Raw genomic sequence first — 16,957 nt, forward strand, 5'->3', positions numbered from 1 at the left:
TAGGATCTTTTAACAGTGTGAATTTATTGTAAATATATTTTGTTTGTTTGGCTGGTTTTTTTTGCAGTGTATCCATCAGTGGAACCAGGCTGGTTAAAAGCAACTTATGAAGGCAAAACGGGACTCGTTCCTGAGAATTATGTTGTCTTCCTCTAGTAATCTTTAGTGGACAGCAATATCTTCATGGTATCCATGGTAACAAATAATAAGCACTATGATTTTTATCTGACACAGATATGGGATCAGCCCGTTAGCTGAGTGGTAGATTTCCTTCAGACACTGCAGCTGCAGGTTACACAGCTCCCTGTCAGCAGAACAGAATGTAACGAAACAGTTAACGGCGTCTGTGCTGAAGACGGTACTCTGTGTAAATACCTTCCCTTGTTTGCAGCAGGTTGTTCTGTTCTTCTCTGATGGGTAAGGAACACTACAGCAGTGAAGTCAGAAAAGTTGCTGTTTAGCCGCAGCCCTTCATGTCCTAGGATGTTGGTCACAGAAGTGTGAAATTCAGAGGCAACGCACTCTATGACATTTCTTGCAATCTATAGTTTTTAATATGGAAAATTGTATGTTTTTCATAATGTAAGTAATGCTCCTATTGTGGTCTGAGTTCTCCCTTAGAAAAATTGATTCTAAAATTAGTCCTAATCATTTCAAAAAAGAAATGAGTTTTCCATAAATCAGAAGTTTGAACTTCTGTTAGTCATTGAGATTACAGTATGTTATAGAATTTATGCAACTGATAGTGAAATCGGTTTATACACTGCCTGAGCAGTAAGTGCTCATTCAAGATGTGATGTGTTTAATGAATGTTTCATTCAGATACTTTTTAGATTTATTTCCTCTTTTGTATATCAGTATAGATAATATTAACAGCTTTTATTTCTATGATACCGGTCATTGGGACAATATACTCAGTGTATCTCAGAACAACATCTGTAGAAAACAAGGAGTTGCTGTATCTGGAAGGACTGCAGTCATGTGAAGCAAGCAGTGAAAAACAGCCGTAAGTTTTGAACCCTGAGATAAATTGTGACAGAGACCTTTTCCAACTTTTTCCTTTGCAACTAAGACAAGTGGCCTGTGAAGTAGATAATTTTATAAGCTATGAATGCTGAAAGCTCCATGTAGCAAGAAAAGTATCTAGTATTATTTCCCCTGACTTCTGCTAAACTATTTGACAAAGATTTCTCCCCTTCCACAGAATAAAAAAGCCTTATTTTCAAAGGTTTTGTAAAGACCCGTTAGTTGCTCCTGGTAGGACTGAAAAAAACCAAACTCAAAAAAACCCTGAAACTATAAGTAGCTTTCTGAATCTGAGCATCTTTCTTGCACACCTTGAGGGAAAACATGTACTTCTTGCTGGGCTACTTATCATGCCCAACTGCAAAACAAGATATTTAAGCTCCATATTAGTAATTCTTGAGCATTAGTGCTACAGAAAGGATTTGCTGTTTCATAGACCTGTCTAGGATTAGTTCTTCCTTCAGTAACTGAAATCAATACATAAACCTTCTGTTGATTTCCAAGTTGTACGCTACTTCCAGAAAGTTTAAGAAAGAACTTCTGTTAGGACTGAAAACATCAGTTATCTTTTAATTGCATATTTTCTTTCCATAGCCTTTTTCTTGTTTAAATTAGAAAATAAGATTTATTGCCAACATAAAGCAGCAGATCAGAACCTTCTTTACTTGTATGTAGTGCAGGATTTCTGCAGAGCAACTCTGTGTTGGAATTCAGGCTGGTGGCAGAAGCCTGCAGGATGCTTCTCCTCGCTAATTGAAGCATCAAGTGGTGATCAGGGAAGGAGAGAGGCTGTAAGAGCATCCTCCCAAAAACGGTCCAGCTTTGCAGAGGGGGAGTCTGGATACGACTGGCTGCAGCACAGACCCCATGAATCAGTGACCAAGTGATGTGGGTTCTTTCTTCACTCTGAAGTTTTCACGTAAGTCTCAGACCGTGTTTCACTTCACCGTAAGACCAGACCGTGTTCAGCGCATTGTGATGAAGGGTGGTTCCAGGCATTGTCGCAGGCAGTGCAGGCAGACACGTGTGTGCGCATCGGGTTTGCCCAAAACAGATGTGAAAGGAAATGCAGAGAAGGTTTTTTCTCACCAGAATGAGCCTTTTTTATTCTTAAGGCAAGCCAGGATTTCTTAGCGTAAGCTATGCCTGAAACTGCGATTGCCCTGAGATCAACATGGTTTTTGTTGTGTTTTTGCTGTATTTCACAATCCAGAATTGCAGGATGCCAAAGGGCTTACCTCTGGTGACCCTCCCAGGAGCGCTGCTGCAGGCAAAAAGGAGCAGAAGGGGAGGCAGAGCTTTGGGCAGGGACTGGAAGCCCAGCACACGTCTCGTGCAGGCAGAGAAATGCCTGTGAAACGGTCTGGGGGAAAAAACCCACTTCTGTCTATTGCACTGGGGTCAGTGCCAAACGGACCCTTGCCCAGCATCCTTTGGTGACCTTCTGTGCCTCTTAGGAGGAATTTAATAGCTGTGAAGTTCTTGAGGAACAGTTAAATAGAAAATGCTTGTTCTTACTTGCTTTGCATTGGCCTGATTTAAAAAGAAAGGGAAAAAACGCTCACCTTAGGTAGTCTCACAGCCTGTGTCTGTGTCTGGCTGTTCTCCAGTGTTGTGTTTTGAAACCGGGTGATCTGAGGGCACACTAGAGGACTCAAAGATGCTAAGTCCGTTAAACCATTTGTAAAAATGCCAAGTTCAGTTGCATCTTAAGTAAGTGGAGTCTGTAAGTGCTGAGGGAAGGCTGTAGAAAGACCTGTGGAGGAGAGGTGTTCTGTCTATTCCTACACGTTCACCTCACGTTAGACACAAAATTGGATTGCGGAAGATGGCTTCATAGGAAACTGGATCCCTTTCATGCTGCTGCTCGCAAAACAAATCTGTGTTTTCCTCTGTAAGACTCTGCGCTTTTTCAGGTCCCTCTTCTGAACCTGCCATGACGATCACATAAACTATTTTAAAGTTGCTTTGCTTTAAAATGGCATTTCCATCTGAAAAAGGTTATGCCCATTCTTAATTACAGTTAACCACTCACTCTTAGTGGGATGAGTAGGTTTTTTAATTCTTTGAAATATTTTATGTTTTCTCTGTTCCTCTCTCCTGCGGTACGTGACATGCACTTTCTGTATAATCTCCCTGCTGGGCTGTGGGTGCCCCAGCTCTTCCCTGACTTTCCAGGAGGGAGCTGATCCCTACACGAAGCTGTACAACAAACTGGAAGGTGGAGTAACTAGGTGTTCAGAGACCGAAATGGAGGAGAGGGCAGCCCTGAAGCTTGTCTAATGATGATACTCGCAGGCCTGACCACAAGTTCCTTCTGGTAATTGCGAAGGATCACAATTCCATATAGCATTTAAATGCAGATGCAATACTTTGATAGTGCCTTATCAGGAAATTAGGCAAGCTGAACTAAATTAGTTCACAGTATTGATTTACTGTTTTTTATGAAAGTCATATTCACTCTACAAGCAAAGGTTGCGTAATCTTTTTTAATTATAGTTACTGTTATCCTTCTTAAAAGGATGCAGCAGTTTTTTTCCAGATATCACTGTGGAACTCAAGGTAGATGACACCTTGTGATTGCTGTTTGTCCTGTGGAAATAATGTCTGTACCCACAGCTGACGGAATTAGCCATGATTTTAATTTGTTGAACCTTTTGATACATGTTGCAGCACAACATGAATCAAATTAATAGTGTGAAGGACTGATATATTGTATGATAAATATGTAAAGTATATTAATATTTTATATTCACACTTTTTATTAATGATTATAAAGATTAAAAAATATTTTTGGTGTAATTCTTATGAGTTCAGTATTAAAATGTACTTGCCATATTTTGGCATTTAGAGTTCTATGTAACAAAACTCTTAAATTAAACCATAGCTATCACTTATGTCCCTAACTAATCTATAAAGTCCATTGTTCGATTATTTCTGGAAAAAAGTGATTTGCTGAGAGCGCTATTCTATCATAGTAATAGTAACTTATTTTCCCTTTTATATATTTTCTGGTGCTAATCTCTGTTCTTTGCCTGTAATTGGATTGAATTGTAATGTGCCTTTAGGAGAGACACGTTAGGAGAGGAAAAGTTGCAAAATTCAGCAGTTCAGAACAATAATTACAAAAAACAAAAAAGAAGTATTGTATGGCAGTAATTGGATTGGGTTTTGTTACATTTCTCCACTGGTTTATTTTCTACTTAATAAGATTGCATCAGAATAAGTGATGAAACCAAAAAGCACATTGTTCTTCATACTTTTTTTCCTGAGGCAGCAGTTTGTGCAATTTTGGATTGAGCAGCAAGAAGAGAAATCCCAGCAGGGGAGCGCATCCTCCAGACTGGGGTGGATCTTCTCGGCTGATGGGAACTCGCAAAGCTCTCGTGAAGTCAAAGTGAAGTCACCTTTGGCAATGTATAGTGAGGGTGCGCTGGCCAGAAGCCCCCAGAAAGTAAACAGAATGTTCTGTTAGGGGGTAACACGTGATGCGGCGTGGCATTATCCTTGCTTTCAGCAAGGAGCCCTGTGTGAATCGTTGAGTGACCAGAGACGGAGCGGTGGGCAGCGCTCGGTGTCGCTCTCTGTGGTCGCGCCGCCCTGAGAGCCGCTGCTGCCGCGGCCCTGCCAGTTGCTGCTCCTGCAAAGGTCCGGCTGCTGGTCAGGCCGTTTCAGTACACGTCGGGAGGTCTCTTTTCTCTGGAGAAGATTTTGCGTGGGCTTTGGGAGTTTGCTTTGTTTTGTTTTAATAAGGTGCTTGGTATATCCAAACAGCTGCTGATTCAGTGTTGTAATTCAGTCACTGAAGATCACAGCATTGTTTTCCTTGTCCTGTATGTGGCAGTATTTAATAAGCCATTGGATTATCCTTGTTGTTTTAAGCATAAGGAATGGTGCTTCAACCCTTGGATGCCTCAGCTGAAAGCTGTTCTGCATCTGAGCTTTTTTGCAGGAGTTTTATTGGGAATTGTCATTAAAGTTCCGGCACTAAAGATGGCACCATGATCTCAGCGCTACAAGAGTTTCTGTTACAGCGAAGGGCAAAGCAGCTGAAGAGGGCACATGGATAGTTTCAATTTTCAATCATATTTATGACCGTTTCGGAGGTATTAGAGTTTATAGGGGTTACTTTAGATATTATATGGTATTTTAATAGGAAAGTATATACAATCAATAACTATATATATATTTAATAAAGTCCTACTAAATTATCTATTGAACTCTCTGTTTATTTTGTAGTGTGGTTTCAATAATTACCTGCACTCTGTATATACCTCCATGTAAATAACTGGCATGACATGCATAAGCAGACTTGCAGACATAATTCTATGTTGTACTTTACACTGTATTTCCAAAATTTGAAAAAAAAATTTTTCAAAATAAAAAGCCTTTCTACACAAACTGGTGTCTTTATTATTTTTAAATCAGCTCTGGTTCAGCCTTTTTTTTTTTTCCAAATAATAACACTTCTGTGCTACTTCCCTCCATACCTGCATTGCTGAGTGACGTTTCACCCATGAGGATGCTTTATGTAGAGGACATCGCTCCTGGCGCTGAGCGATGGGCATGTGTGTGAGTAGTAGACAAGAGTCGGTCATCTGTGCTGGGCACGGGGAAGTCTCCAAAGGTGTGGCTTCTGAGGAAAGCAAAATGACAACTTGTCCTGTTAGGTAACAAGAAGCACAACCCTGGTATGTCAAAACATCGTTGATGAGGTCTTTGCCTCTGACAATTAGCAGGTGAGCGGCTCGCAGGGGATGGGTTTGGTGACCCAGTTCCAACCCCACTGCCTGTGCGAGCAGTAAAGTGAGCAGAGGGGTTTCTGCAAGTTTCCTTCCCCTCCTTTCTCGCGTTTCTCCAAGGCGTTTCGCCTCGGGGACCCGCAGCTTTTCTAGCCCTCGGGACGCAGTTGTTTCCATTGCCCGCTGTGCCCGAGGCTCGGGGAGCTGCGGGGTGGCCTGCCTCGCCTTGCTCCGGATGGATTCCAAAAACCCAACAGGCTTTTCTGCCCTAAAACAATCAGCCTTTATTACAATATTAACAAAAAATAACTACATTAATTACACAAGGAAGGCCAAATCAGCCATCCGATAAACCCTTTCCTCCTCACTGTGTGGGTGGGCTTGGGCGGTGCAGAACACTGCTGCAGCGGAGCCGGGGAAGGTGGGTGCTGCGCCCGCAGGCCAGCTGCCGGCTGCCTGCCCCGGCTGCCCGCCTCACCTGCGCCTGCTCGGCGGGACACCAGGGGCGGGTCAGCACAACAGGCAGATTCTGCGGCCCTAAGTAACAAATGGGTTGGGTGGAGAAGTAAAACAACATGGACGGGGTGGAGAAACGGTCAGGCTGCGTTCGCTCTGCGGGACAAGCCTGCGGAGGAGAGGGGCTGCAGCGGGGCATTCCCGGCCGGGCTGTAACTCGCTGCCCCACTGAAAGCTGACCGAAGGACGCCCGAGGTTGGGTGCAGCAATTCCGATCTAAGCCAGTACCCGGAGCAAGCATCCGTGGCCGATCCCATCACCACTCAGTCCCTGAAATGCCCTCAGCACCGCAGGGACTTGCGGGATGGAGGTAGATCTGAGGGCAGCAGCACGGCTGGGCACGGGTGCCCGGAGATGGCTGCCCAGCCGCATCGCTGCCCTGTGCCCGGCAGGCTGCGAGAAGGGCTCTCGGCCCGCGCCCGCATCGGGACGGCTCGGTCTGGGGCCTGCAGTGACGGCTCGGGTCCCCTCGGCTCCTGCTGAGGACCGTGAGGGCACGCATGGCACGAGCTGCCGCAGGCGCCCAGCTCTGCAGAGCGAGCAGGCATTACGGGGAGGTGAAGAACATGCGTGTGTTGACAGCTCACCAAAAAAATGATAGCTCATCATCGGTCTTACGGTCAAAATATGAAATAAAATGGTGGTTTTTTCTACTAGAGCTTTCTGCCGTTTGCCGTGGGGATGAAGGCTCCTTGGCTTGCAGAGCCTCTGATCTGCAGGAGTGAACACGGACTAGTTTGGAGTCTCGAGGAAGCCCTAAAATAGACCTCATCACTTGTTTTCCCAGTGTCTACAGGGCCCTTTTACTTGGCATCATGCAATAAAGAAGATTTTTCTCCATTTCTGGGAAACAAATGTTCTGGCTTCCTATATTTTGAGATTTCACTGAGCCTTTAAAAGTAAAAAGATATAAACTCCTGTTAAACTAGCTCAGTGTTACCCCATTATCACTAAATTCAAAACTCCAAAAGGACGAGATGCTACCTGTGCTTCTTCCCAGAAAGGGTGAAGAGGGACTTTGTTATCCCATTGCATTAAGGCACCTTAGCGATGATTCTGTCTGGGAAAGCGGATCTCCTGGCCTGCAGGTTTCTTGCTCGGCGAGGCCGGGACGTGGCCCACGGAGCGGCCGGCCTGTGGAACAGTCACGGCGCAGGAGAGCCGCCGGAGCCAGCCCCGCGCTCGGCCGCGGGGAAGCAGGGTGTGAGCCGGGTCTGCAGCCGCGCCGGCTGTGCCCCCTGCACTCGCACAGAGCAGGCGTTTCGGCGATCCCCGGGACGGGCGAAGGCACCGACCCAGCTCCCAGCTGGGGATGTTTGCTTGTGAACTGGGCACCATTCATTCCTTCGAACCCTCCCTGCCTTTCCAGCATGAGCACTGTGCTTATTAAATACAGCAAGTGAGACATTTGCACTTTCGTCTTTTAACATTTTATTTCACATTCGCTTTTCCTGGGTAATTTGGGTTAATCACGGGTATGGAGAGAAAGTATTGAAAGAGATTCTTGGCTTCTCTTGCAACGGTTGGCTGCTTTGCTATTGTATTTATGGCAGCAAGCTCAAAAGCTGAACTAGCCTAGAGCCGGCGCCTTTGCCAAAGATCACGGTGTGCTTTTTTAATATAAACATGCGGGGACTCACGGGAACACGGAGTGACCGCCACAGCTGGCACAGAAAGGAGGCTTAATTCACCTGAAAGTACTTTGGTAATTGGAATACATCTTTCTGCCGGTATAATTGAGGAGCTGATTAGTTAGACAGGTGTATTTCATTTAAAATTACTGTTAATGGCTCTCAGGTGCCCTTAGAGTCCTGGCTGAATGGAAGATGCTGGGGATTTATTTTTCTTGACGGTCATTGCTTTCGTCTTCTCCCGAAAAACCACATTCAGAGGGAGCCATGCGGCCTGCCTGCACCGTGGGTGTTTCCAAGCCGGGGTTCGGAACGGCGTGCCTGGCGCTGCGGCGGCCACGAGCTCCGTCCCCCCGAGACGGCTGGGCCGAGCGGGCGCCGGGCTCAGCCCTCGGTGGGCGGACGCAGGGCTTGGCTGGCAGCGGGAGCCGCCGGCTCCAGCCCGGCTTGTGCCGGGGCTCTGCAGCCAGAGGTGACCACGCGCTGGTGGAGTTGCTGGGGGACAGCGGCACGTGCCATGAGCAGGTGAGGTGGCGGCATGGCGGGAAGCCCTGTGAGAAACCTGAATTGCCACAGAACACATGGGCAGGGAAAATCCACCAAAACCCAGATGTGCATCTGGGGGCTCTGGCAGCACCCTCCGTGGACCTCTGAAGGAAGCAGGTAGACGGCAGAAGACCTCAGAGACATTTAGGTGCCAACAAATTGTGCTGGGCTGTGGTGATGCAAATAGATCCTTATATAAACCCACAGCTGAAACGGTCATTTTAAGTTTGTTATTTCCTGCTGTTGCTGTTGGTTATGGGATGCTTATGTTTGGTCCTGAAAAACACTGATTTTTTCTGCAGTTATGACAATTGTGCCTGCCTTGGATGGGAAAAATGGTCGCTCTGCACAACGCCCTGCCTCCTGTTACAGGCTTGGTGTAAGGTATAAGGTGCCTCCCCAGACCCTCCCTTGAGACATCTGCAGTGGACGCCATCCGAGTGCGTCACCCAGCTGTGACTTGTAACACCGTTTTGTTTTGGAATGGGTCCTGCTCTCTGCTCTCCCTATCCCCTCTAGTTCAGATGATGCAAAACAAGCAAGCACAATTAATTTTACCTTTGGGGCAACGCACAACCGAGCTGTACAACGAGGTTCAGGTTCTGCCACCGCTGAAGCCCTTCCTCAATAAATAATTTTTTTCCATTCTTTGAAACACTTCCTGACTGAATGAACTGGGGAGACGGATGCCCAGATATCTGTCAGTGCATCAGCGTGAGAAACTCAGATGAATATTGCTGTGGGTTTTTAGCTAACACAATTAGCAATTAGCTTTGTAGGAGAGTGCTCATCCAGATGGCAAATGAAGAAAGAGTGTTTCCTTCTCGCAACGTTTTTTGTGTGCGTCTCTCAGAAGCAGCTCCTGTCCCGGAGGCAGCAGGAGCACGCACAGCTCTGCTTTTCACAGCTTCCAAGGCACTGGTTCAGGTCAGCCTTCCCCCGCAGGATGCGTCACGTGGAGTACAGCAGGACACGAAGCCCACCGCCACAGTGGCTGAGGGCAGTGGCCCTCCACAGCACCACCTCAGCCTTGGCTCAGCCCGCTGCCTGCTCCAGCCCCGCAGCGTTGTCATTATTGACACATACGAAAGGAAATCATGGTTGCATCTGAATTACTGCAGGGTGGGATCTCCGATGCCGTTTCTTTCTTTCACTTAGTCACTAACAGCCCGGCTGTCCTGCCTGTGAGCAGCAGAGGAGCATCGCGCAGGCTCACCGCCATGTTTAGGCGGAAGCTCACCCGCGCTGTGCAGAGAGGAGCCAGTCTCTATAGCAGCCGTAGCCTTACAGAGTCTGAGATGTTCCAACAGAAAAAAACCATCATCTCCTTTAGGCAGGCTATTACTAGCTGATGGTTAAAGCAAAAACTTCTGCCTCAAGGGACTTAAATTTCTCATGTCAAATAGTGAGTAACCTTATTTTACTTTTTATACCCTTCCATTACCATGTCTGTTAAAAAAAAAAAAACCAAAACTAAAACCATTTTTGAGCAGACAGACATGCATTCAGACTGAATTTGGACATAGCAAGTCGTTCCACTCAATCCAGAGGAACATCATTACACAAATAAATAACTGGGGACTACATAAAGGTACCAGTGCAGGTGCCCTCAACCAAATGCATATATAAGTTGGAGCAGTTTTAAGCTTTAACACCTTGTAGTTCTTCAGTGTCTCAAAAACTCTTTATTTTCTTCTGTGTGCTAGCTGCTAATAGGACTTGCACTTCAATGTACATTTTTGTATTGACCAAATGCCTTCTTCTATTGTCTAATACTGTATGGAATGATTTAAAATTACATTACTTTGGAAAAAATTATCTATGTGGTAAATCCCAGCCCTGTCAAACTGTTCACGACGTGCACATGGAGCAGTGATAATGCCTATGAGATCAGTTCCCAAGAGCGAGGACATTCAGAAATGACACCGAAGCATCACTTGATGACGTACTGTGTTCTGTGGAAGTAACGTGGAAAAAGATCGTCGTCGTTGGCACGGCTAGGGCTTGTCCGAGAGCCCGTTAATGTTGCAGTCCATCCTCAGCTCGGGGTGACAGCCAAAGCACCGGTCCGGACCTGAACTACCAGTGCTCCCGTAAAACGCATGGGGAGAGAGTTGGTCTCTCCCGCGGAAGGTGACGACTCCACGCCACCCAGCCGTCCTGCCCGGCGCCCGTGCCTCTCGCCGGGGTGCAAGCCCAGCTCCTTGCCCACTGCACACCACGTCCGACGGCAGCAGCAGGAGAAGCAGGACGCGTCAAGGATGCGGAAAGGGTCACCTGAGCGCTGGAGTCAGTTCCTCAAAGGCCAGAGCTGATGTTCCCTGCTGGTGCAGCCAAGAAGAGGTTGCACCAGGCCAAGTCAACAAATCCTCTGCACGCTGGCAGCGGGAAGAGAGCCTTCTCCGGCAGGTCTGCAGGGCGGGTGGCACCCTGCAGCGCTCAGCACCCGCACCTCGAAGCCAGACTGGGCAGCACCCAGTTTTGGCAGGGGAGACCTCCAGGTCTCAGTACGGACACGGCAGTGAGCTCACAGACAGGCTCTGTGAAGTCTAGGGACAACTTCCCTCTCAAAACTTGGCCATAAAATATGTAAAAAGGAATCATCACCCAACGTGCCGGTTGCTGTGCTAGTTGTCTCTCTGCTCACTCAGACACATTTTTTCTGACACGGAGAGGCAGCAGCGTGCCACGGCCTCTGCTCCCGCATCAGCACCCGTAGCCGGTGCTGCTCTGCACCCACCAACCGCAGTGCAGGTTGTGCTTCTAATAAATTTTTCCTTTCTGCGTGTTTATGCCAGAAGATCAGGAATGTAACTTATTTTTCTGGTTTTACACACTAGCTGTTTGACAGCACCTTCCACGTAAGTAAAAAAAAAAAAAGAGATGGTTGTCTCCCATTCTTTGAGCCTCGTAGAGAGTTTGAATCGAACACAAACTAGGAAATACTGCTCCCCTCCCCGTACAGGTGTCAGAGCAGTACCGAAGCAGCGTGTGTTGTCTCTGACCTGGACCTGCCAAAGGAATCAAACCGAAATCGGGCTCCTGGCCACTGCTCCGTAGGACTGCAAGCGCAGGAGGCTCCCCCAGCCTGGCACTGGTGACCGCAGGTCCAGGTCCCGTGACTGCACGGTGCTGGTTTGGAGCTTGACTTTCCATCTAGGGGTAACCCAAGACTTAAACACTTCTCATACTACTACAAAGTAAGCACATCTCCAATTTATTGGACTGACTTACACCACGTAGCTAGACAATGCCTTTACAAAAATACTCGGAAGCTGTTATTTCCGATGTACAGTATATAAATGCAAGTTCCTCTTCACTGGAAAATACAGACATCTTATACAAGTCTCTTTAAAAAAAAATAACAACAACAGCAACAAACAGTAAATTATATCATCGTGATTTTGAATGGTAAATACAGAGAAATACAAACATTAGGCCAAATTTGTCTCAAAGTTAAGGATTATTTGGCTTTCTACAGAATTTTCCATCGAGGATTACAGAGCCTCTACAGGGTGCTCGTGCCTTACACATCCAAGTCATCCCTGGGAAAGAAAGTGTGCTGAGGGCAGGAGAGGGAGGGAAGAACAAACATTTTACAAGCATGGGAGCCCGGCTGTAAAGTTTGTGCGAAACTCTGAAACTGCAAGAGATCGTGTACTGCGGGAGGCCCCAGCCTGGGTTTTAACCCTTGGGTTGTGCTTTTCTCAATCATGGAGGTTTTCTTAAAATTAATGGCTGTCTTTGGGGAAGGCCTGAAGGATACTTTAAATGAAAATCTTTCTAAAGTAATATTTTCAGAATTTCAGAGGTTTGCTGGGATTTTTTTAATGACTTTTATACCCTCGCTTTGGGAGCAGACAGAGACACACGACCTGTAATGCGCAGCTACGGACAGGACCGCAGTCTCTGCCGCCCGCCACAACAGACGCCGGCTGCAGCCATCGCTACAAACCGCACGTACCAGCAAGCTCAGTGCCGATGCTTTCGTGTAAAATTCTCGTGGGAAGCGAGTTGGCCAGGGCACAACACGCCTGCATCGCGAGCTGAGCTTTGGCACACAGAACTTCCAGTTAGATCTCAAAGTGGGAAGCCTCGTCATCCCCCACTGGCCAACCCGTGGTGTGCGGGGACGGCAGTCCCCAGGGACGCTGCTCTCCTCCGCTGTGCGTAACGCCGCCCCGACAGACCCCAACCCACAGCCGCCCGCCCCGGCTCCCCGGGCATTTCAAGTGACGTCAGACTTTACCAGATTCTGCTGTCACGTTTCTCCTATTTAGTAGCGTTTCGTTTCTAGCAAGCGTGTTCTACTTTGTCTACAGAAGAATATGTTTAGGCAGAGCAGCAAAATCCACATTTTACTGTTACAAATGTTGCTGGGACATGGGAAAACTGTTGGGAACGCATTCATTGCCCCACTGAAGTCTCTGTCACTGTCTGGGAAGGGCAGCGCCATGTTTCAGATACAACATCTCCAAGTACTTCTCGCCAAAGGAAGGTTCCTACTCCTGCCGGATGGCCAGTGGGACGTTTCCGTTCCCTCAGCCAACACTGAAGCTGCGATCCTACCTTTCCCTGAGCTACAGGTGCAAACGCCTCCCACTCACAGCACTTTTGATTCATGGTGATGCACAGAGGGAATGACAACGATGTTTCTATAAACGCGTTTCCAGAAAGGGGATGTACTGAGCTGTCCCCACGCACACCGACGCGCGCGCGCCGGCGGGAGCTGGACGCAGGAGCGCCAGGGCAGTGGCCTCTGCCTGCCTGCACGCGTGCGACCGGCAAGCATTTCAGCTACGCACGCTCGGTGTTCCGTAGCTGTCTGAAAAAGCGCCGTGTGGAAGGCTGCTGCCCGAAGCCATGGCTGTAACTCTACATGCAGACATGCTGGGTAATAGCTGGGACCAACTGCCTTACAAACAGATGTCTCCATTTCAGGGAATTTATAGAGTTTATGGATTTATGGTTTTCAAAGATGATGTAAGACTCCTTGGCGCTTCCTTTTTTTGGAAACAAATTAGAGATCCTATTAAATTTTAGTATACACTCAGCCTTATTCAGGCACTACATAACATAATCATACAATCCTTTCAAACGAAATTTACTTTTAAAACTGCACAGTGCTTGCAGATCGCTGGGTGTTTCAAGTGCTCTAAGTAAAAGCATTTGCACATCTTTCTGGACACACACTGCCAGGTGTGTGTGTTCGCTGCTCTCCTTACTCACGCCCTGTGTAGCCACAATGGACCTGCTGGAATCAAGCAGGTTCTTTAAACAGCGCTCTGGTATGAACGTTGTTCTCGTCTGGAGGTGTTGCAGATGAGAGCCTCAGACGGGACATAAACCAACAGCACAGGGGGTGAAGTGTAAGAGCGTTCTCTGTTTTTATGTAGTGTATGAAAAATGGGCATAATGTGAAAAGTGTACATCCAGGCTGGCACGAGCAACTTACAGTGATGTTCAGAAAAGTCTCACCTGTGTAACCCAAAGGTCTCTGTACTGGTCTGCCCAGTTATTTCTGACCTGATGGCAAAGACATTTATTATGCCCTCCAGATGCTCCTCACCCAGTCTAGCCCCTTGTCTGAAAGTGCACCGCTGGGGAGTTCACTGATGTAGAGCTCTGGATTCCTGTAAATTATGTACTTCTTTTTCCTCAGTGTAGCAAAACGAGACTTTAGTACTCAGCTGGCAGGGTGGGTGTTTACACTGAGCCATGGGAAAATGCAACAGAGTGAGACTGTTCAAATGACACTGTGAGAACTTCCTCACCGATCTGCCTGAACGCCAGATTGGTGGAACTATTGTACCTGTAGAGGTGAAAGGGTAATTTCGTTTTCATGGTCAGAAAAACATGATCTATGACTTGTGATGGTATTTTTACAATAAGCACACCTCACACTGGCAAGAAACTGAAACGTTGCTGGTTTTAAATGATACACTAGAATTAAATGAAAGCTCTCCACTCCTTGATATCCTTTATATTCCGTAAATACCTTGTGTAGAGCAGTCTGGGCCCAACCCAGGAAAAAAATGACTAAATGTGAGCGAAAAAATACATCAAGGGAGCAGCACTGCTCACGTACTTGAACTTGTGCAACTGCTGCATTAGTTCCAACAGCACTGAGGAGTTATTTTCTGAGGATTATTTTCTCTTTAAGGTAAACAGCCAACTAAATTTTAATTTATTATTATCCATGCAGTCACCTTTTACTGCATGCTTCTGTCCAAGCATCTGAAAAGCTACGGTACCCTTCTGCATGCAAATAACGTCAATCTAATAAATTAATAGTGTTGATTGAAAAAAAAAACCCTCATAAATTTTAAGATACAAAACACCAAAAATATGACCTTTTTTCCTTTTCATCTTCCAAGGGGGAAAAGAGAACGAAATTACAAACAAATCCTCTGCTCAAGTCAGGTCATCATGACACAAAGCAGCACAAGCCAATAAATCCAGCACGGCTGACGCTCCAGCCTGGCAGCACGCACTCAGGCTTTGGAGCCGCGGAAAGCTGGGAGGGCTCTGGGTATGGGCTCTGCGGCTGCAAGCTGACTTCTCGGAAGGAAGGAGAGGTCAGCGTGCCACAAGCAGCGCGCCAGGCAAGAAACGTGTACTCGGCCTGGCACCGCTGTGTGCTGGAGTGCAGCCCCCTCCCCTCCTGCTCGGGGGGTAACTGACCCCAAGCTGGTGCAGGTAGGAGAGCGCGGGAGGAAAGATCTCTACAGATATTGCTGTTCATGCTAGCCATAAGTCACCGATTACTGAGATAAGTATTGGGGTTTAGATAGGAACACAGGAAAGCAGCTGGCCTTCCCAATAAAGATAATGGGGAGAGACATATTACTGTACTTTAAAAGAAAAAAAAAAAAAAGAACTAAGGTACTAATGAAGCATTGACTGATGACAAAACACAAACTGAACTCTCAGCTCCTCTACTGTGGATATAACACAAGAAAACGTAACTTCAGTGCAGCCGAAGGAACAGCTGGAGCTCAGAAATACCTAAGCTTCAGTTTATTATGCACACAAACAACTGGAGCATTCCAAAGCGCCATGAAATCAACCGAAAGTTTCTCAGACTGTTTGTCCCTCCATCTCAGGCTAGGCGTCAACGAACCCACATTTCCCGCTCCCTAAAGGCTGCTCAAAACTGTCGATCCAGCTAAGATCTTTGAGAACTTGAGCCAAGTGTTTGACCTTCTGCATTGTTTCGCGCACAGAGGGTACAACCGCGAAGCAACTTGGTGTGAAAGAGCAGGACGGCTTGCGGGGGCTGGAGGTCTCCTCTCCTCCGCACCGCGTTGTCACAGCTGGGCTGCCACAGCCAGGCACTTCAACCTTCGAAACAGGCTTTAAAAACTGTAAATGTGATGCCTCTACAAGCTGAGTAACAGTGGAGCTCAACGGAAACGGCTGACTGCACGGCTTTGTTCGTTGCTCACTGACTGCTGGCGGCCCGCAATGCTGCAGGCCTCGGGTCAGACACCTGAACCGCGCAGAACAGGAGAGGCTCAGCCTCAGGCACAGCTGGCATTGCTTAGTCTGGCACCAAGAACTTTGGTGGTAGCTCAGAAAAAAAGTGATGTCTGCAACCTGCAGAAGATGGCAAGCTTTCTAATGGGTACAACAGGTCTCACACCTTTAAAACGTGATCAGGCCCATCGTAGATGTCAGAAAACAAAACAGTCCCACCTGCCGAAACCTCTGATTTCCAGTGTGCAAAATGCCGCGTAAGAAGATGCCTTGGTCAGTACACTGAGAAGCACTACGAGATGTTTTAAACATATTTGTAAAGCTCAGGTCAAAAAATACCTTAATCTTTAAACAAATATTAACGCAGAGAAATACAGACAACTAAAAAGCCTCACACTTTCTAAAAAACTCAAGGACAAAACTAGTTTGCTGATGGCTCTCTGGACATCGCCGCGGTGTTGAAAAGTCACAGTACATGAGATACCCACAGGGAAAGGAGGAGTCTTGTGTTAGGCCACTGTTCATGGTGTCTCTGTCATCCCGAGCAAGTGATGGTATCCAAAGGGAGACTAAGGGCAATTTTATAAACTGGGCTTAAAGCTGGAAGTTCTCAAATTAAAACAGTTTTTTCTAACTTCAGCCAATCAAGTACTGAATACAGGACTTTCAGAGTCATCCAGCAGCCACATTTAGCCAAACTTGCTCTGTCTGAGGCAGTGCATTTATCATGACCATGAAGTTCTGTGATTTTTTTTCTGTAAGTTAGAAATCTTTAAGAAATACAATTTGAAAATGTTTCTAATCTTTGTTATCTATTCCCAAAAGACATCTCTTCTTCCTTTTTTGATTATGCCTTTGAGACTAATACAGAGCATTTCAGACTGATCTGCCGTACTTACAGGACACGGTGACACGGGACCCACTTGGAACAAATATGAGGGACTGAGGAAACGGCAGATGTCAGCTGATCTGGGGCATTCCTGAGGCAAGCAGACTGCCTGCTCCATTTCCCACTCT

General features: G+C 46.8%; 1 protein-coding gene across 1 annotated transcript in view; it reads left to right on the forward strand.

The window, feature by feature from the left end:
- Positions 1 to 5,412, forward strand: part of ARHGAP42 (Rho GTPase activating protein 42) — a 174,652-nt gene extending 169,240 nt beyond the window's left edge. Inside the window, exon 24 of the mRNA XM_075417838.1 lies at positions 68 to 5,412. Within this exon, the coding sequence (XP_075273953.1) occupies positions 68 to 156 (89 nt within the window). The 3' untranslated portion in view covers positions 157 to 5,412. The remainder of the gene's footprint in view (positions 1 to 67) is intronic.
- The last annotated feature ends 11,545 nt before the right edge of the window (positions 5,413 to 16,957 follow it).

The sequence above is a fragment of the Opisthocomus hoazin genome, chromosome 1 (assembly GCF_030867145.1).
Source record: "Opisthocomus hoazin isolate bOpiHoa1 chromosome 1, bOpiHoa1.hap1, whole genome shotgun sequence".
Taxonomy (NCBI): domain Eukaryota; kingdom Metazoa; phylum Chordata; class Aves; order Opisthocomiformes; family Opisthocomidae; genus Opisthocomus; species Opisthocomus hoazin.